The sequence below is a fragment of the Argentina silus genome (assembly GCF_951799395.1).
Source record: "Argentina silus genome assembly, chromosome: 10".
Lineage (NCBI taxonomy): Eukaryota > Metazoa > Chordata > Actinopteri > Argentiniformes > Argentinidae > Argentina > Argentina silus.
Window position 1 is genome coordinate 7,587,789 of NC_139664.1, and position 20,292 is coordinate 7,608,080.

At 44.9% G+C, this 20,292-nt stretch overlaps 2 protein-coding genes across 8 annotated transcripts; both read right to left on the reverse strand.

The window, feature by feature from the left end:
• Nucleotides 1–3,478: 3,478 nt before the first annotated feature.
• gnl1 (guanine nucleotide binding protein-like 1) lies at nucleotides 3,479–11,909 on the reverse strand. 2 transcript variants are annotated; one of them, XM_083679515.1, is made up of 12 exons: nucleotides 11,741–11,909; nucleotides 9,675–9,828; nucleotides 8,936–9,072; nucleotides 8,503–8,654; nucleotides 8,296–8,367; nucleotides 7,716–7,908; nucleotides 7,403–7,498; nucleotides 7,123–7,305; nucleotides 6,662–6,840; nucleotides 6,021–6,213; nucleotides 5,723–5,863; nucleotides 3,479–5,526 (listed from the first exon to the last, which is right to left on the reverse strand). In XM_083679515.1, exons 1-12 carry the CDS (start codon nucleotides 11,811–11,813, stop codon nucleotides 5,264–5,266), a joined length of 1,836 nt encoding a protein of 611 aa, XP_083535641.1. In that variant the 5' UTR covers nucleotides 11,814–11,909; the 3' UTR covers nucleotides 3,479–5,263. The 2 variants fall into 2 exon arrangements, with proteins under 2 accessions (XP_083535641.1, XP_083535640.1); XM_083679514.1 differs by having other exon boundaries at nucleotides 9,675–9,843.
• Nucleotides 11,910–13,642: 1,733 nt separating this feature from the next.
• znf384b (zinc finger protein 384 b) lies at nucleotides 13,643–19,952 on the reverse strand. 6 transcript variants are annotated; one of them, XM_083678112.1, is made up of 11 exons: nucleotides 19,685–19,952; nucleotides 18,485–18,552; nucleotides 18,096–18,318; nucleotides 17,846–17,968; nucleotides 17,517–17,704; nucleotides 17,321–17,406; nucleotides 16,125–16,349; nucleotides 14,830–14,997; nucleotides 14,626–14,704; nucleotides 14,335–14,493; nucleotides 13,643–14,037 (listed from the first exon to the last, which is right to left on the reverse strand). In XM_083678112.1, the coding sequence occupies exons 2-11, from the start codon at nucleotides 18,548–18,550 to the stop codon at nucleotides 13,648–13,650; spliced, it is 1,707 nt and encodes a 568-aa protein (XP_083534238.1). In that variant the 5' UTR covers nucleotides 18,551–18,552; nucleotides 19,685–19,952; the 3' UTR covers nucleotides 13,643–13,647. The 6 variants fall into 6 exon arrangements, with proteins under 6 accessions (XP_083534238.1, XP_083534241.1, XP_083534240.1 ...); XM_083678115.1 differs by having other exon boundaries at nucleotides 17,321–17,388; nucleotides 17,517–17,680; nucleotides 19,685–19,951; XM_083678114.1 differs by having other exon boundaries at nucleotides 17,517–17,680; nucleotides 19,685–19,951.
• Nucleotides 19,953–20,292: the final 340 nt, after the last annotated feature.

The window sequence follows — 20,292 nt, forward strand, 5'->3', positions numbered from 1 at the left end:
CACACACACACACACACACACACACACACACACACACACACACACACACAGTCAGAGACCCAGACATACACCTCATAGCCTCAAAACAAGTGACATCACAGACCAAATAACAGTATATGCAGCCGACATGACTATATATATAATTTGAACGGACATCTCAACCCTTTTAATTTACAATGACTGTATTTGTATTTCTAGAATGATGCCCTCTGTCAAATAGTGCAGACTTTTTTCACGTGAAGGGTAAGTCTTTTGAGCAAACAAAGCTGCAATACTGTGACCTGTGAAGGAAATATAGGGAAGTGTTCTGTGACATGCAAGCTGACATGTATTGTCCTCTAGTTTACCACAGGTTGACATGATATTAGATCAGTCTTCTTTGTTGACAACCTGATGTGCTGAAGCCTTAGCTGTATGGCTTAACCTCATTTATGACTCCTTTGTGTTCCTTTCACAAAACCAACAAAGTGGGTGTGGAGTGTTTAGCTGGTTAGAGGCCCAGTTTGTGGAAAGCTGTCTTCTCTCTCAATGGAAGCATTTCAACAGTTGTAAATGGCTACCTCTCCTTGTCTCCTCTCGTTCATCTGCACTGACATGGAATAAGAAGAGAGGTAAAACGTGAAATCAAATTCCCACCATTGTTTTTTTCCGAGGAAAAGATGGAGCCACTTCAGACTATTGAGACCCACCCCCAGTGTAACAGTTTTGGGTGCGTCTCTAAAGTGTCTTCCTCTCTGTCTCGTCTCAACCCGTGCTCTGTTTGGTCCTCGGGTGTTGCTGTAGTGAAAACAAACCTGAGACCAGAAGCTCAGGACATCCAATCTGTAGGGCCGAGGCCAGGCTGTCCACCCACACAGCAGCACTCGGAAGCAGACAGGAACAACTGCATGGCTGTAAATCACATAATGGATGTGTTTGTGTGTGTGTATGTGTGTGTGTGGTCTGTGTGTATCAATAGTGTGACTGTGCATGTGTTTATGTTTGAAAGCTTTTCGTGCATGTCTGTGTGTGTGTGAGGGCAGTAGAGAGAGAGAGAGAGAGAGAGAGAGAGAGAGAGAGAGAGAGAGAGAGAGAGAGAGAGAGAGAGAGAGAGAGAGAGAGAGAGAGAGAGAGTCTGACACACCTTTCTAAAGGCGATAAAACGTGACGTGTGTGTGGTATCATGTAGCACATACTGCACATACACACTGTTAACACCACAAATGAGAACTCAGTGTACAATGAGCTAGCCACACCTGACCATTAACAATTCAATAGATCAATGGTAACACAAGGTAGCCCTCTAGTGACCACATAGATGTACATGCCAGCTGTGTAATCTGAGATACACAGTTGTTGGTGATTCAGTTAATTTCAGGTGTCGTACTGTAATTGGGCCTATGGGGGCCCTCTGCTTCAACCATAAGTGTCCCCTTAGCAAGAGCTGGGCAACTCTGATCCTATCCAGCACTTGTGGCCTTTACTGTTCCCCCATACCCTTGCCCTTATTAATTATTACACACCCCACACCTTTACTCCGTCCCGCCTGTGTGTGTGTGTGTGTGTGTGTGTGTGTGTGTGTGTGTGTGTTTTGTTCTCAGGGGACTGTTTCAACCAGACTTGACACCGTTTCTGTGCTTTGCCGATTTTCTGCCTCTCATATGAAACCAATTAATTACCAGTAGGTCTCACACTCGTTTGAATGGGGCACTTGGAGAACAAGCACAAGGTAGAAGAGAGAGAGAGAGAGAGAGGGGGGGGGGGGGATGAGGGGGTTCTTTTGAGAGCCTTCTTACATCATGAGAAAAGTCTTCCCCTGTGTGTTTTAGCGGGGGGTGGGGGGGGGGACACAAATTAAAACCACATGGGCATAACTGGCGTGACCAATACTGGCAGTGAAAACATTTGACACATCAGAATTTAATTAACAGTTTTTAAATTTATGGTGTCATGGACTAATAAATCTGAGAACGCTTTCCTGTGTGACTGTAATTACTACCATACAGGTTACAGCCCCCCATCTTAATTAAAGTCCAATCTGAGGAAATCAGGCTGCTCATAGCTTCGGTCGTCAATCAGGAACGATTCCAAGTGGAATTCTTTTTTTGCAGACAAATCACTTATCACTATGAGTACAGTATAAGTAGTTTATATATGCAACTCAAAAAGATATCCACCACTTGTGAATATCATGAACAAAAACAATCCCTTATCATAAACATACAGAGACCCCAATTCAATCAATTGCAGATAGTGTCTTTACAGGAGAACACAAAAACATGCTCCTTGTTTTGCAGCAATATTTTACACTACAGTGTAAAACTGACACAATTTTAAATTGAACATACTTTCTGTCTACCCAAAAATAATGGAAACCAGCTATCTGCAAATGAACTGGGGCCCAAATGTCACCTCTCTGACAAGGAATTATACTCCCATATGATTTGTGTCCACAGTGGGTGGAAGAGCATGACAAGATAAACGTCCCTATCACATTAACATTGCCAACTGTAGCGTCTATGACGACGATGTATGAATGATCCAACAGACAGTGTCAATGTAACAGCCTATACACTACATGTATAGACAATGACATTATCAATAATTATCATTGTGGTTTTTGTTGTGATCAGAGGATACATCCATAACAATCTGAGGAAATGGATGCATTGCAGCAAGATTACCGGAAAAGACCAAGACATTGTCTAGTTCTACGAATACTTATCTTTAAATTCAACACAGGTCTGTGTGTTGCATGTGAGCAGCATTTCAGTGTCAGATAAGGAAAACATTTGTTATTGGCCTAGAAACAAGTTCTACAAAGTGTTTCAACAATTTACCTCTGTGTAATAAATCCTGTTAACATTCCTCTCCAGAGCGAACTGTTCTTGCAGTCATGTTTCTTAATTTTGTATAATTTCATGAAGTAGTTTCAATATATTGAACTACTTTTTCAAAGTAGCTTTAGTTTGACAAACTATATTTCTCTCAAGGGTAGCTTTGGTGTAGTTTAACTACTTCAATTGTAAAGTAATTGGTAATTTGGTTAAATGCATTTTCTGAGTACCTTCCCCAACACTGGACAATGATATAGTCTATATCCTCTCAAATGGGACATATTTCATGGATGCTCTGAGTGTTCATGTGAAGTCAACTAGGCAATATCTATGGAAAGGATCCACTGAAATTGTGACTCTAAATGCCAGTAATAGTAATAATAGCCATGACATACTTTATGCACCCAAACGGCTAAACAGAATTCCTTTGTTCCAATTGGACAATCGGATAGTACTTGTGTTTCTCCACATATTCTATTCTACCATGAAGAACTGGTTCACTTGATCTTCACCTCCTTCTATGCCAGCTGCTAGACAATTGCTGCACAAAACCACAGAACACACAACAGAGATGAAACATTCAGCCGGCTCATATATACACCCATTTAAAGTAATAGACAGTGATCATAACAACACAGAGACACCATGTATGTTCAATGGATTAGTCTTTATTGCAGAGAGCAGTCCAGTTCATTGTCATTTGGGCAAACCAGGAATGAAATAAGGAATGCAGCAAAAACGCGCACACCCACACCCACCCGCACACACACACACACACACACACACTTCAAACTCTTCACAACACACTCGGGTACATGTCAGTGTTAGTAATTCCACAAAAAGAGTAACACATCTCCATTGAGTTTGAAGCCTTAGAGTAGTGTCGGAGTGTGTCATCGAGTACCGTTGGTAGAGACCAGTGTGTGCGCTTGCATCTTGGCGTATTACATGGTAACACAGCGCTGTGCTGTAGTGTTCCCTCAGAGTGAAATGCAACATACTGAATGTATGAGGTACGACAGAGCACTATAATACAGCACTGAGGGGATTTCAGAGCAGAGCCATACATCAGAGAGAATTTGGCTCACTTCGAGGGCGGACGCCACGCCGGAGCATTTGAGCATTCTTTCTTTTCTTTATTCTAGGCGGTCCAGTGAGTGCTTGGGTTTATTTTATTTTTTTCTTTCACATTGGTCAACATTGCCCAAGAAATGCCAACATGGCTGCCGTGGAATACTGAGATGGCCTATAAGAGTATCTGTGTGCTTTTTAAGTGGAAAGTGCAGTGTCAATCTCTCTCCATCTGTGGCTCTGGGTTACAGGAGAACGGTCAGTCAGGCAGACCCACAGCTTTGCATGATACAGCAGTGGATACAGCTGGACTGGGATAAGTGAGTCTCCAACAGCAAGTTATGACATTCTTCTGTAGTAGTTATAACACTACATATCAAACCATCTATAGTCCAGCACAACAGGAATCTTACCATACACCCCCCCACCCCCCAAAATGCCTACTACATTGATGATTCCCATTGGAGGCAACATTCCATGAACATTGAATTGTGGTGAGTTGATGCAAATTCTATCCATTCCATATGGTAACATTCCCCCAATCCCTCACCAAAGTCCTGACATGATGCTGTGGTCCAGAATGAGACAAAGAAAGATTAGACGCTGATGTCATAAAGATTCTTGGGGAAGTACATCTGCCCCGGGAGCTAACTGGAAGTCCCAGTGAATGACATCATCACCACTGTCTAATCCTTGTTGATCCCACTCAAGACTGTGGTGCAATGAACTCATCTGACCTTTGGCATCTCAGCTGTGATGTCACTTTATCAATAAACAGATTGAAAACCAATCAATGATTGTACCATCACAATGCCCCTACCTACCGGCTAAAGGGAAATAAAAATAATAATACGATTCTACATGCAGGAATCTAAATCAAACCAAACCAAATGCAATCCTAACTTAGAGGTAATACTGAGAAAGTACAGCTGCATGGGTGAACAAGCAGAGCAGAGGCACAGCATGAAAGAAATGAAACTTTTGTACATTATCAGAGTCCTTTGGGAGACGTGCGGTTACAATGATGAATGAAGGAGGCGAGAGGGAGGGAGGGAGGGAGGGAAGGAGAGAGAGAGAGAGAAAGAGAGATGGAGACAGAGACCGAAGCCCCATTGGATTATGTGATAGTATGGAGATGGAGATGAGATGCACGTAGGGATGATGATGATGATGATAATGAGAGGAGTGTAGATGGAGAGGAAAGGATGGAGGGATGAACGGATGAGTCAGAAGAGTGTGAAGGTGCAGGGGAAGACGGTAAAGGAATGCAAGTCAAAGAAATGAAAAGGAATGAAAGCGCACTGGGGCAGCGAGGCAGAAGAGAGGGATGGAGAGACTTCCTTCTGCAGCCCCCACTCGTTTTTCCGTTTCCTCCCTCACTCGCATTCGTTTTCTCGGAGGACATCGTACATATTCACGGTGAGGCTAGATGGTGGTCCCTCCTTCCTCGATGGGCGCTTAAAGCCCTCATCTTCATCATCTCCATCCTCATCATCGTCCGCGTCTCTGTCCCTCTCGTCCTCTGGCTCTGAGCTGGATTCTCCATCCTCCTCCTCATCCCTCTCTCCTGCCCCCTCCTCTTCCATTCTTCCCAGCAGAGTGATGATCTCCGTCAGGCCTTCGTGGGACTCCCACTGCTCTGTAGATGATCAATCAATAATTCTCACCTTTCATATTTCTTCCATAGATCCATCTCTCATCCCCATGGTGATAAAAGTGCTTCTCTCTCGTGTTAATTATGCTTAATTGATAATTAATAATAATGGTTGCCTAGAACATGCGGTAGTTAAGCATCATTAAAAAATAATCCAACTCTGTACAACTGTGCCTGTTACCTCTCTGGTTGTTGTATCCTGGCGGTCTGAGGCACAGACACAGCCTGCCATCGATGGCCAGCCTCATGAGACTGTTAGCTGCGCGGTACACGTCGTTACGAGCCGCCTTCGCTGTTTTATAACCCCTCTTCGCTGCCCAGGCTGTGAGAGAGGGAGGGAGAGAAGGACAAGAGAGAGAGAGAGAGAGAGAGATAGAGTCACTGGTTGTAGCTGGAAACATACATTTTCTTTATTTGGTTGGACAATGTAAATTCCTGGAGCAAATACATCTGGAACCTCCAGTCTGAGGGGGTCTTACCCTCACAAACGTCCCAGGCAGTCCAGCTGTGATCCCCGGGCTTCTCCTCTGCCTGCTGGTGCTTGAGCTGGGTTCCCTCCAGGCTGGGGTGTATGAGCTTCAGCACTGAGAGGAAGGGGGTCCGCTCACACAGATAGCCCACCGAGCTGTAGGGCTCCTGGAGCTGAGACACTGGGTAGATACCTGCCAGGATCTGCAGAGGAGATTTAGGGATGGGGGTTAGGGATGAGTTGTAGGAGGCAGTGGAAGAGAGAAAGGGAGGGAGGAAGGAAGGGATGGAGGGAGGGAGACAAATCAAGGAAAAGTGGTATAAATTCATTTTGAATTAAAGGTTTTCCCTGATGGAGGAGACTTTTAGAGGTGGCTCTCAAAAGTAGCCTTAAAATTGCCTTGAAGACTTTGATACTGTGAAAAGAGAATATCTAAATAAGTAATATTTCAGTTGCAAAGTTTCCTCAAGAACTTCTCCACTGACAGCCTGTCCTTAATAAATGGTCATATATCTTTGATTTTAAGAGGAAGGACACACACACACACACACACACACACACACACACACACACACACACACACACACACACACACACACACACACACACACACACACACACACACACACACACACACACACACACAATTACCTGTAGCTGTTTGTTGACGAGGGAGGGGAAGACCAATCCGGGGCAGTCGCACAGTTTGACGGTAGGGGTGAGGTAGTAGGTCTGAAAATACTTGGTGTGGCCTGGGGTCCGAGACACACTCACTACCTTCCTCCCTACCAGACTGTTCAACACTGATGACTTACCCACATTAGGGAAACCTGGGGAGGGAGGGAGAGAGAGAGAGAGAGAGAGAGAGAAGAAGGCAATTGAGCCATTTCAAATGATGAGAACAGTTCAGTCTGTGCTTCAACACTTCACAGAGACAGACTAAGGAGGGTTGTCTACACATGAGGTATCACATAAGAATCAGAAGGATCACTTCATCATCCATGCTGGCTTTAGCGGAGTGGGCTAACACAGCATTGAGTCCCATGGACAACCTGTGTTCAATCTCCAGTGGGTCACACTGGCTTTTCATCTATACAAGCAAAATGTCTGACCTATACAGCCCAGCGTGAGAACCCCATCTTTGTAGAGCTCCTGGGAGGGGCTGCTCAGCTCCATGGCCACATCACTATGGTGCTCCACCAGCACCGACTCTGCCCCCTCGTCTGGCCGCTCTCCATCTGGCCGCTCGGCAACCGCGTCCCTCTGGATCTTCTGCTCCCAGCTGGACAGGTCCACTGGTCCAGGGAGAGGGGGTTAACGTAAGAGGGAGCATAGCAAGCACCCTTATGCTTGAGGTCATATCAACACAGGTTCACTTAACGAGAGTCTCACCTCTACCAGCTGTGATTTCCTGGCATGCCTTCAGGATGTGGGTGGGGCCTCCAGCCTGCCCCCATCCACCCTTTCTCATCCTCTTCTTCTGAAGCACTACAGACAGACAGACAGACAGGAGGTTATTCTGGTGACAGTTCAACAAGTGCATCAGATCAGACGCCAAGTTTGTTTCAATTAACATGCTCAATTTAGTGTGTCCAACATCTCTTAACACTGTCTCTGTCCCTTCTGCTCTCACTCTCTCTTTCCTTCCTCCCCCCCCCCCCCCCCCTCTCTCTCTCTCATTCCTCTGTCCCCTTTGCTCAGTCACCTGAACTGTAGGCCTGTCCGGGGTGTGAGGTGAAGCAGACTGTGTGGAGGTGGGGGAACTGGGAGGACAGGTAGTGTCTCCAGGCCAGCACCAGAGGAGGGGGACACAGGTCTGCTTTGTTGAGGACCAGGACCACCTTCTTCTGCAGCTCGTCTGTGATGTAGTGGTACAGGGCCGGGGGGAACTGCAGCACCTGGGGGCCACGCAAGGAGAGGTCAAATTCAGCTAAACATACATGGTCTGAAAAACAACTACCAACCCTCTTATCTTTTCCTTCTGGATAGGGACACACTACAGTTTTGATTCACTTGAGGTAAGTGTCGTAACTTCTAGCCTGCCTGGAATGCAAGACTGAGAATTTCACTTAGCTTCTTAGTCTGGAAGCCCTAAATAGAGTAGTTTCTCTATCCAAAATACGTGTGAGGGTTTGACATATTGACTGACTCTGAGTTAAGCACCGCTTACTGTGTCTGTGTCTCCACCTTGTGACAATCCTGTGTATTTGAAAATTGATGTAATGATATTATCATTGGTGAGTGGAGATAACGACTGAATGGCGAGATTAAATGAGATTACCCACCGGATGCCTGATGTCCACAATGAGCAGGATCACATCGGACATCTCCAACACTCTCCACAACTGCCTCCATGTCTGAGAGAGAGAGAGATGGGGGGGGGGGGGAAAGGAGAGAGGGGGAGAAGGGTTGTCAGAGGGAGCAGAGGGGGCCGGGTGTGTCTATAAAGGGTGTTATATGGTACATTAAGGGTCCGTGAAGGGTTTATGCACCTCCAGGTTGTGCTCGAAATGGCTGAGGGAGCCTGGTGGGTTTCTGGAGTGCAGGTCTGCCAGGTACTCCCTGTACGACTTCTCCTCTTTCTTCAGCAGCTCCTCGCGTTTCATCCCATAATTCCAAGGCGGTCGACGTGGGAAGGCGAGACCTGGGATTGAATGAATTGACAAACATTCTGTTCATCAAACAGTTGCCCACCATGTGTCCCATCTGCTTAATTTTGTATCACCACTAGTAGCATCGGACCAGATGGATGATGCAACTCTGTTTTGGCAGAAAGGTTATTTCCGCCCTTATATATATATATATATATATATATATATATATATATATATATATATATATATATATATATATATATATATATATATATATATATATATACACACAATTCGTAGTAACAGCATTGAGAGGAGGGTCCAGACCAACCTTTCTCTGTGGGGTAGATGTCGTTGATGTCGACTTCTAGGTCTTTCTCTGACACCGTCTCCAGAACCTTCTCCCTGGCCACCTTCTTCCTCTTCTCCACCTCCTCTCTGCTCTCCTTCTCAAAGTGCAACCGGAACCTGAATGAAAAGAGGGGCGAGTAGGGTTCATTGTAAGAGAGTTGTGTGTTATAAGCAGGATTTGCCCATAACCACTGACACACGGCAGGAATTATTCTCTCAAAAGGTTAAGGGTCTGGGTAATGAGATCACGTGTGTGTAAACGTTTTTTTGGTCTTTCCAAAATTTACCATCGGCCTCTAAGTGTCTGAAGTTCTCATCTTATGTTCCTAGATGTTCTAGGTTGTCTTAAATTTAGTCTCTTTCGGCCTCTTTTAATTTTTTATATCTACACGCTCAGACACATTGTTCTAATTAAATTTGTCCTGCATTAACCCTTGATTTTGTTCCAAGCATTCACTGCACAATGCTCATAACTGTGCCAGACATTACATGTTTTGAATCTGTAATATTAATGATATCAGATAAAACAATTATTCACTCTGCAGGTAATCTCATGTTACCTATACTTCCCAAAAGTTTTAAGTAGTGACTTTCTACTTTTCTTGTGACCTACCTTATGAAGAAAACATTCATTCCATCAAGAACTCAGACTTAAGCTTTAACCAAGGAGGAACTACCCATTGGGTCCATTGGGGAATCACTGAGCAATGGTAACTCACCTATTGGGGTCATATCTGCCTTCTCTAACAGAGGGCTGCTGGTTTATCCTTCTCACATCTGTGGTTTCGCTGTCTGACGTGTCTGACTGTCTCTCCCGGTCCATCCCCCGCTCCACGCTGGCATTGCGGCTGCTCGGCCCAGAGCCTGGCTCACCTGGGGGGGAGAGCACTGGTTAGATATGCAGAGGATATAAACTATCCTCCATCTTGGCACCAAACGTCCTATCACAACATTTCTTCAGTTCAATTTATGTTCCAAATACAATGTAATTGTCTTACATTTACATTTATGGCATTTAGCAGACGCCTTTATCCAAAGCGACTTACAAGAAATACATTTGTTTAAGTAAGTGAATCATCTATCCAACAGTCATCATAAGACAAAGTAATCAATGCTCACACCAGGGGCCATAGGCAGTCGTAATGCCAGAAGCCTTTTTTTTATTAACAGGAGAGAACTTGTACAGGGGGGAAGTGGGGGTGAAGAGGTCTCAAGGGTTAGGGTTAGTACAGGGGGGGTAGTGGGGGTGAAGAGGTCTTTAAGAGGGACTGTTAAGATGTAGCCTGAAGAGATGGGTTTTCAATCTACGGCGGAAGATCGGTAGTGACTCTGCAGTCCTGACAGTGGTGGGAAGGTCATTCCACCAGCGGCGCCAGGACAGTGAAAAGCCGTGACCAAGCGGTGCGGCTGCTGCATCCACGTAGAGGCGGCGGTGCCAGGCAGGCAGCCGAGGTGGAAGAGCGGAGTGATGGGGCAGGGGTTTGGGGGCTAACCATTGCTTGCAAGTAGGGAGGGGCTGTTTCCTTTGCCGCCCGGTAGGCGAGCACCAGGGTCTTGAATCTGATGCAAGCTGCTACCGGGAGCCAGTGGAGGGTGCGGAGGAGGGGGGTGACATGGGAGAATTTGGGGAGATTGAACACCAGACGAGCGGCAGCGTTCTGGATGAGCTGCAGAGGCCTGATGGCGGAGGTGGGGAGTCCGGCCAAGAGTGCGTTGCAGTAGTCAAGGCGAGGGATTACAAATGAAAGGCGAAGTAGTCAAAGGCGAGCGATTTGGTGTTTGGACCAAAAGTTGTGCTGCTTCTCTGGTGAGGAATGGACATATCCTTCTGATGTTGTAGAGGAAGAATCTACAGGAGCCTTGAGACTTGAAACTTCACACTCTCCCCGCTTGATAACTCCACATAAGATACAGAAATGTTCTGTTAAATATGAGTCGGTGAGTCCCACTCTAATTTCTCATTAATATTCCTTCAAATCATGTCAGTGTTTCAAATGCATTATTTTACTATACATTATGATTAAAGCAATGGGTAAAATAATGGATAAAGTTACTGAAATTATCTATTTCACAGTGTAGGGTGGGTTGTGATCCCAAACACCTTCAATTTGAGATTTCTTTACTATTACATAATTCGATACTGAGTCTGCGCAGTAGAGCCGTGTCACACATTACAACACAGGGTAGTGAAAACAAGTTACCTTTGCCATTGACAATGGACAGTAATGCTATGCAACAAACAGATAAAAACTTGGAACATCTTAATAGATGACAATACCGCAAGTTCATTTAATGGGGCTGTCAAATATGTACCCAGGCTAGATCATCATAGCCTAACCTGTTGTGGCTTTGATTATAGTAAGCTAGCTAGGTAGTCACTGAGCCTCAGTTAGTTATACTTTTAGCAAATCCTAGTGGGACGTAATGTATCCTCAGTGTGATCAAATAAAACATAGAGCAGAGAGTTAATGGCTAGCTAGACAAGTTAACATGCTGACACTTGTGTGGTAGCTAGCGACCCCCCATGAAAATACTGAAATAATTGTGCTAGATGATCAAGCCCCGAGACTGTTATCTTTTTATGCTGAATATGACATCGACATTCGTGAAGAAGATATCCGCACACATGACAACATCGTAGTTGTCTAGCTAGCTAGTAGCTAAGCAGATCGGGACACATAAGTCTCTCAGTTCTGCTGGCTAGTTAGCTCGCTAGCAAGCTATGCTAACATTTTCAGGAAGCACACTTTCAGGTGTCATTGCACCTAGCCAGCTAGCTAATTACCTCTCTTTCTTTCCCGTTTCACTTGCAGTTGTTTCTTCTTCTGCTTGTTGCTGAATGGCTTTTTCCGAGGCATGTTGAACGGAAAGTTAAACCGTTTTTTGTAGCGTAAATGTCAGTCTTTTCGTAGCTCAGTACAGTGTGTATTTACATTCGTGAAGTTTCTCGACTCCTACACTTTTCACTGACGCCTTATCCACTGCAGAGAATAATAGACGAGACCAGTATAACTTTCAGTATTTATAAGTTGACAAAAATAGTAAACAGCAACTCAGTTAATCTCACAATTTGTATTCATTCATATTCGAAAAAATGTTGCAGCTTTTAATCATTGTCTGGCAACATATGCTAAGCTATTATGATGAAACTCACCCACTTTACACCAGATGGTACAGTCCGCCGTTTAAACTACAATCTCATTTGCATAATGACATTCCATCACACTACAGACAGTAGCAGATCAATGAAGACAGCTTTGCAATCAGTCATGACTGACAAGACCTCACATGCATCATGTGTTGGGGCGAATTATTCAGAAGCAATGCAAATGAATATAATTTACATTATACTGATATCTGATATGTATCCATTGAACTCTGTGATACAAGATAGAAATAGTTTGACCATCTTGTTATAAAGTTGATGAGCAACAAGAAGTTTATAGTTAAGTTTATACAAAAGCATGAAGTTAGAGGAAGGACTAAAACAGCAATAGAAAACCAAAGAGTATTCATTGAATGCTTCATCAAACTGCAGTGCAGTTGAACTAGTGAGTAGGAGACAGATATTGAGGCAATTTGTTTGGGTTTTTTTGTACAGTTTTATTGTTTCATACGAGGTTAAACACTGTCATCTCAGATGTGTCAATCTATTTGTAAAGGAGGATAGACTTCAGTATAATAGTATATAGCGGAAGAATAATAGCAAGAATACATTTGGATAACAATGTTATTCTTAGGACACACAAAAATGTAATACTACAGGGGTTACGTAAAACAGGAACCAGCCAATCACATTCACTTCCCACATGGTCATGTGGGGTAAATGGGGCTGTGATCAGAGTCATATACTGTAGATCTGTAATTATGGCTCTGGTTGTGATTGGCTTGTGTCCAGATACATTTGAAAGGTCTTATAATAATGTATGGATTACTACTTTCGTTTAAACACACGCACACACATATATAATGGTATGTATATCTATATACTTTAAAAAGTATTTATTTTTTCAGGCTTTCCAGGAATGGAAACAACATAGCCTACTTCCCTTTTTTCAGTGAAAAAGAATTTTCTGTGGGCATATTTTACATAATAGATTATAGTAAACATAATAATAACAATGATGATGTAAAAAAAAAAAAAAAAAAAAAAAAAAAAAACTGAAAGTATCTGTATGAAAGTATAAAAATTTACCTTCACAGTTAGTCATCAGTTTGAGTTACAGAATTCATCCCTAAGGTGACCATAATCATAGTTGTTATGACCACTTTTGCGTTTGCAGGGAAGAGCAGGAGGATATAAAATAGAAAAAAGGAGAAAAACAAACCTGTCTCTTCAATCATTCCTCTTTCTGTAACCAATTCTCCATCTTTCTCACCATCACCACCATGATGGACTGAAAAACACTCCTTTGTAGCCTTTACATGCAACCCATCCATCCATCCATCCATCAGGCAAGAGTACAAAAAACAAAATCAAACTAGGCATAATAAAACAAAGTGAGAAAGAGTACAAAAAAAGTCCAAAGTCTCCACCTCTTTTCTTCTCTTTTCCTCTTCTGCCATTCATCTTTCAGGCACGGTCATGTCTTCCTATAGCACCTTTATATTGCTTTCATCCACAGGCAGTCTGTACTCTAGTCCATACACTCACCCCTCCCACCCCCACCAACCCCACCCCCCCTCCCTATCCTATGAGTTGAGGTGCTCCACCTGAATGGTCGAGGTGGCCACGGTGAGGCAGAGGTCCTTGTGGGCCGTCAGGTCCGCCACAGTGACCGGTTTATACTGGATGTCCCCGGCTGAGACCGTCTTGTACTGGTGCAGGTCGAAGGGACAGGACACCGTCTCCGTCTGGCCATAGTTCCCCTGGTTCTGCCCCTGGCCATGTCCTCCACCTTGCCCTGCTCCTCCTTGCCTGGCTCCCCCAGCGTCGGTGCTCTCTCCCCGGCCTTGAGAACCTCCCTGGTTCTGGTTCTGGCTTTGGTTCTGGTTCTGTTGGGCCCGCTGTGCTGCCACCACAGCCGCTGCAGTCAGCGTGTCTGGGTTGTGTTTCTGCATGTGTTTGATCAGATACGTCTCCTGAGAGAGAAAAGGGAGAGAAAGATGTGAACGGTGGACACATACAGTAAATACACTGTCTGAAGTAGATGGACAATGCCAAGGTAGAGAGTTATAACTGCCAAAAACTGCAGTTCCAAGACTGTTATTAATCTGTCATTCATTTCACCACCAACAGTGACTGTTTGTTTTAGCGAACTCCCTTGCCGAACAATACAACAACAAAGGAATAGGGTTCAACTGAAACAGACAAAAAGCCAGGCTACATGAGGTGTGTCCTTTCTCACATTACAGCATAGACGGTGTTGTTAGTCTTACCGAGGTGTAGGTGCGGTTGCAGAGGCCACAGGAGTAGAGCTTGGCGTGTTTGACCGTGTGTGTGGACAGGTGCACCTCCAGGCTGGCCGCATCTGTGTAACCGCGGTTACAGTTGGTGCACTTGAACGGCTTGTCCTTGTTATGCTGCCGTCGGTGGGACTGGAACAGAGGAGGGGGGGGTCACTCAGACACACCGCCAAAATATGTTTACGGAAAACTCAACCACTACATTTTTGCCACCAAGGAAGGAGAGAGGGATGGCTGAGGACTGAGAATGGGATCACAACTCACCTGCAGGTTGGAGAGTTGTGTGAATGATTTCTCACAGCCCGGATGCACACACTTGTAAGGCCGGTCTCCCGTGTGGATCCTACGACACAAATATAAGACACTCTTAAAAAGTCCATCTTTAACACGCCTTTGTTGTGGATGATTAAATGTCAGTATAGACCGCCAGAGGTGAGGTAAGTGACACAGGTAAGGGTAAGCAGCTACCTGTTGTGCTGTTGCAGGTGACTGAGCTGTCTGAAGGACTTCTGGCAGAAGGAGCAGGCGTAAGGTTTCACCCCCGTGTGGATGCGGATGTGCTGGGCCAGGTAGCTGGAGTTAGCAAACGACTTGGAGCAGTGGGGGCACTTGTGAGGTTTTGACTCTGTGTGGTTTCTGTAAGGAGGAGGACAGGATAGAGAAAGGGAGGAAGAGAGGGACGAGGGGGGAAGAGGGTGGAGAGGGAGCGAGAGATAAAGAGGGGAGGGAAGAAGATGGAGGGGATAGTAAGAAAAAGGGAAATGGTAGAAAGAAAAAAAACAAAAACGGAGAGAAAGGTGATTTCACCTAGATTGTCTAAGATGGCACATATACTGTGTATACATTTCTATTTCTCAGTGCCTGACTTGTAAGAGACAGCATAGATCAATTGAGGGGAGAAGGATGCAAAACAATGACAAAGGGTTGCATGGCAAAGCATAACATTTCTCTGAGTCTCTAAGGTCTTCCAATCAAGACCTATATTCCAACTTCAATCTGGTCATTTGCGTGTGTGTGTGTGTGTGTGTGTGTGTGTGTGTGTGTGTGTGTGTGTGTGTGTGTATTCAGTTGTGTGTGTCTGCAAGCGAGTGTGGGTGAGAAGCAGTAGGGGACTAGTGTTGAAGAGGTGGGGGCAGCGAGCAAGCAGACACGCAGAGAGGGAGAGCAAAGCATAGGAAAAAAAGAGAGAGAGATCGTGCCCACTTGTACGCATGCTCACATAATATAAATGGAAAATGTCAACCCAAACACATTTGCACTCAAAAGCCATATCTGAGACCTCGCTGTCAAAGTCATGCATTCTAGGTAAGGGTCCTGATCACCTCATACATGATGCATAACATCTTTGTGAAGGTACGGCTTTGTATGGATTTTCATACTTTAAAAAGGGGGGATCTGAATTCAGAGTTGGACAAAGAAAAAGTCCCTCCTGGCAACACTCGCTCATCATAAGGCATCCAATCATACACATCGCTCGCACACACACACACACACACACACACACACACACACACACACACACACACACACACACACACACACACACACACACACACACACACACACACACAGAACTCTTCTGCCAACTGAGTCAAAACACACACACACCCATAAAGACCCTCTGTACCCACACACACGCACACGCACACGCACACGTTCCTCCATAACGAGACTACAAGGCTATGGAATGATGGGTGGAGGGGCAGCAGAGGGCAGGGCAGGGTAGAGCGTATAGAGGGTACGGTATGGGGGAGCTGCAGTACCGTGTGTGCTGCTGTAAGTGACTGAGCTGCCTGAATGATTTCTGGCAGTAGGAGCAGGTGTAGGGCTTGGCTCCGCTGTGGATGCGGATGTGCTGGGCCAGGTAGCTGGAGTTGGCGAATGACTTGGAGCAGTGGGGACACTTGTGCGGTTTGGCCTCTGTGTGCGACTTGGAGTGGATCTGCATGTCTGACTTACTGAAGAAGGTCACCGCACACATCCGGCACCTACAGGCAGAGAGACACAGAGACGGGGGGACAGGGGAGAACAACCGAAAGAGAGGGGGAGTCGAGAGGGAGAGATGAGGGAAATGGGGAAGAGAGGAAAATAGTAAAGGTTGAGGAGGAGGGGGAGGGAAGGGGGAGACAAACAGTGGGAGGCAGAGAGAGAGAGAGAGAGAGAGAGAGAGAGAGAGAGAGAGGAATGTGGGAAAGACACAGAAAAGAAAGCCAAAAGAGAGACACATAGAGAAATGGGGACAGGGAAGTGCAGTATGAGACAGACCAAATGAGAAGAGCAAGGATGGGAGGGAGGGAGGAGACGAAATGAAAGAGTGATGTGAAGAACAGACAAGACACAGGGGGGTAGAAAGAAAGAGAGAAAGGGTGGCGAAATCAGTGAAAAACGGAAGGAAAATAGTCGCAGATACCACTAAAGCGTGAAAGACGGACAGAGAGAGCTCGGAAAGGTACTTCAACTGACAGAGCATGCAGCAGCGAGAGACGGAAAAAGGGACATAGAAGAGAGGGGCGAAGAGAGTCAGCGGCGGGGGGAGTGTGTCCAGAGTGTGAAGCGATGTGCATGGAGGTGCAATGTGTGAGCAAGGCAGAGTGTGTGTGTGTGTGTGTGTGTGTGTGTGTGTGTGTGTGCAGCAGAGAAAACACGCATCGTGTTCCAAAGCGCAGGTACATTCACAGGGTGAAAACCTTTCACCTCTCACCTACGAAGCCGGTGTGTGTGTGTGTGTGTTGCCACAGCATGCAGTGAAGCCGTTCTGTGGTGTGTGTGTGTGAGTGTGTGTGTTTGTGAGCTGCCAGTGTCCCGCAGCACCAGTGTTCCTCCACAGAAGCCTATGTCTAACCTCTCTGCCCTGACTCTGACATACAGGTACAGATGAGCTTGCATTCCATAGTTAGAACACAGTCATATGGGGATGCACAACAGGTGTTCTTTGGCCCTTCCGTAACACTGTCCATACCTGTAGGTCTTGTTGGCGTCTTTCCCTTCGTCTTCGTTCGAGAGGTCGTACGGGTCAGTCGCGTGATGCTGCAAAGACATAACCACCTATCAAATTACACAAACAGTCAGTGTTTGAATCACAATAGTCCATTATCAGGAAATATCAAGATTTAATTTTCAAGCCAATCTGAACTTGAACACAAGCTTTCTCTTACCTGCCCGCTCGCTGCCAGGTGAGCCAGGATCAACGTCTCATTTCCTGTAGAGAGGGCGTGTCCACCGACAAGTCCCGCCCTTGGCATTGCTGACTTCTTCTTCCTGCCTCGCTTTGACGGTGTTGGCATGACAACCACTTGAGAAGTTCCGTCATCTTTCTTTTCTAAAGGGAGTATTGACGGGAACACTATCAGATTGTTAATATGTATGTGAATGTGTGTGTGTGTATTACCAAGTACTACTGTTTGTGTATAAATGTATGCATCAATTGTGATTGCGATATTGAGAATAGAAATTATCATGGCAGTGGTGTGTGTGTGTGTATTACCTGTGTTTGGGGCGTGGAGCGTAGAAAAGATCATGGTGGTTGTGGGGTGCCCAGTGACGAAGGACTGAGAGGTGGAGGCAGGAGAGACTAGTGTGCCCTGAGGGGTGGTGATAACCAGACCCGCTACACAGAGAGAGAGAAAGAGATGAAGAAATATGAGGAAAAAATCAATACACTCATACCATATCTCTCTCATACAATCAGTTGCGCGTGCGCACACGCGCGCACACACACACACACACACACACACCTGCCGTCATGATGCCGGTGGAGGGTACGGGCACCACAGTGATATTCTGAGTGCTGTGGGGGGGGTGTAGGTGCCCTCCCCCACCCTGTCCGCCTCCCTCTTGCTTGGTACCGGGGACGGTGAGCACGGCAGTTTGGTAGTGGGAGGAGGCGGAGGAGGAGGGAGGGTACTGGGGATTCTTCTCCTGCTCCTTCATCTTGTTCAGGAACATGGCGTTCTCGATCTGTTGGAGACAGGGAGAAGTCATTAGGTGTATAAAGTACATACTGTACGGTATGTGTGAACTAAACCAAACGTTCAATTAACAGTCTTGAAACAGGTTGAAAAATATCACTTGATCTCTTTATTTCTAGATTTCCCTTGAACTGCCAAGACTAGCTCAGCCTTACCTGTCCTTGCACAGTAGGAATGTGAGACCAGAAGTACGAGGAGTTAAAATGGGAATCTTCCATCATTTCTGCAATGGAACAGGAAGACCATATCACAACAGAGAAAATCATGCTAGCACAATTTGCCTACACTTTCACACTGATTACACTAGTGCATATTGTAGACCTGAAGCCAGAGATATGCTTAAAAGACAGCTCAAGGTAAGTTAATTTGACAGTAGACATCTCTGATAAGGGAGTGCACTTGTGGACTGCAGTGAACCCAAGCCAACAGTGAAAATAATCCATAATCATGTCAAGTACCTATTTTATTACTGATTGTCTGTAATTACATTTCGTGAGTGAGTGACATTGATATGTAAGCGTCTTACTATTACAAAAGTGCAGCATTCTGCTTTTGATGTTTTGCTATAGGCCACAACAGTGCACATCCCACAACTAACAATTGTTGTCACTATAGAAATAGCAGTAGAATTGGACTTGGTACTGGCGGCGGCAATATTCTTTACGTTTTGGAAGAGGCAATTCCATCACTATGACAGCGCAAATAGTTCACAAACTGAAATGTTCAAATGTTTTAACATTTATTGTACGTTGTTGCATATCTGCGACCAGTCATCCGGCGGCAGTGAACTGATCAGCATCACATAAAGTAGCACATTATGTAACAGATGGAGATAGGTGTAGTCATTTATCATGCGCAGCTAAAATTATGACAGCTAGCTACAGTTAGACAACCGTCTCTGGAATTTGTTTAGTGATTGTGTGCTTGCAAACATGGATTATTTACTAATATTTCAAAATAACTGAGTGATGTGGTCGAAATAACGGTAAATATAACACAAATAAAATGTCCACATTTGTTTACGATTTGCTGTGCTGCAAGTATGCGACTCCATTTCGATTCCTAGCTACGTGCAGAAATAGACGTTCTAATAAAAGACACTGATCGACAGCTATGTTATCTGTCTAGCGCGCGCTCTTCGCCACTTCCATGCCTGTGAAAATAAAAAAGCTTCGCCAAAAAAAAAAAAGCTAGAGGATAAAAAAAAACGAACAGATGAGAAAAAACCAAAACCCTAACGCTAGCCAATCTCGCATAGACTTCCGGCTGTCGAGACGAAGAGGACAGGCTGCCGGAGCAAGTTGCTAAAATTAATAGAAAAATACTATGATTACAAGGAAAATAGCGGTATTTACCGGTGCAAAAGACTCCTACTCCCTCCCCGGAGTTCCCGTGGGCCGGGACAGTTCGGAAACTCCGTTAAAAACAGCCCGATTACAGAAATACACCGAGTTTTTTTATCTTCTATTTTTTCTATTTTTTTTCTTTCTTGTGGAGCAGCTGTCTGGTCTGCGCTGCACTTCCTTCGAATAAGGTCGAGAAACAAAAGCGCTTTGAATATGTGTTGATGTCATTTCCGGCGAGTGAGGTCTAATATCAGTCTGCTATTCCAAACCTCTGGGAAATACATGAAGTTTGCCAAATACGATTAAGTTGCTGGTGAATACAATTAAGTTGCTATTAAATATAGAAATGCTTGAAATTGTGCTTCGCACCTTTTTACTACCACAAACACACACCATACAACCTCATTGGTAATTGTAATGATCATCATACTTGTATATAATAGCATAATTGGCATGTGATATTGATTGATTTTGAAAATATGTTACTGTAGAGCCTGGGCCATAAGTTCAGCGTTATACATATCGGTGTATTGGTTTGAGTTTGTTTCACCTGCCATGTCCAATTATCAAAACCAAAATCACCAAATTTTCAAACAAAAGTGTGTAACCACCAGTTA

What these genes read in the sequence shown, in the direction of transcription:
- gnl1 (XM_083679514.1), bottom strand. Translation starts at nt 11,813, where the DNA reads ATGCCTCGGAAAAAGCCATTCAGCAACAAGCAGAAGAAGAAACAACTG. An exon ending in GAAACGGGAAAGAAAGAGAG is followed by an intron (nt 9,844 to 11,740) that starts GTAATTAGCTAG and finishes ATATCTAACCAG; the next exon opens with TGCTCTCCCCCCCAGGTGAG. An exon ending in AGGATACAACAACCAGAGAG is followed by an intron (nt 5,527 to 5,722) that starts GTAACAGGCACA and finishes GATCATCTACAG; the next exon opens with AGCAGTGGGAGTCCCACGAA.
- znf384b (XM_083678112.1), bottom strand. Translation starts at nt 18,550, where the DNA reads ATGATGGAAGATTCCCATTTTAACTCCTCGTACTTCTGGTCTCACATT. An exon ending in GCTCCACGCCCCAAACACAG is followed by an intron (nt 17,705 to 17,845) that starts GTAATACACACA and finishes ACAATCTGATAG; the next exon opens with TGTTCCCGTCAATACTCCCT. An exon ending in GACGCCAACAAGACCTACAG is followed by an intron (nt 16,350 to 17,320) that starts GTATGGACAGTG and finishes CTCTGCCTGTAG; the next exon opens with GTGCCGGATGTGTGCGGTGA.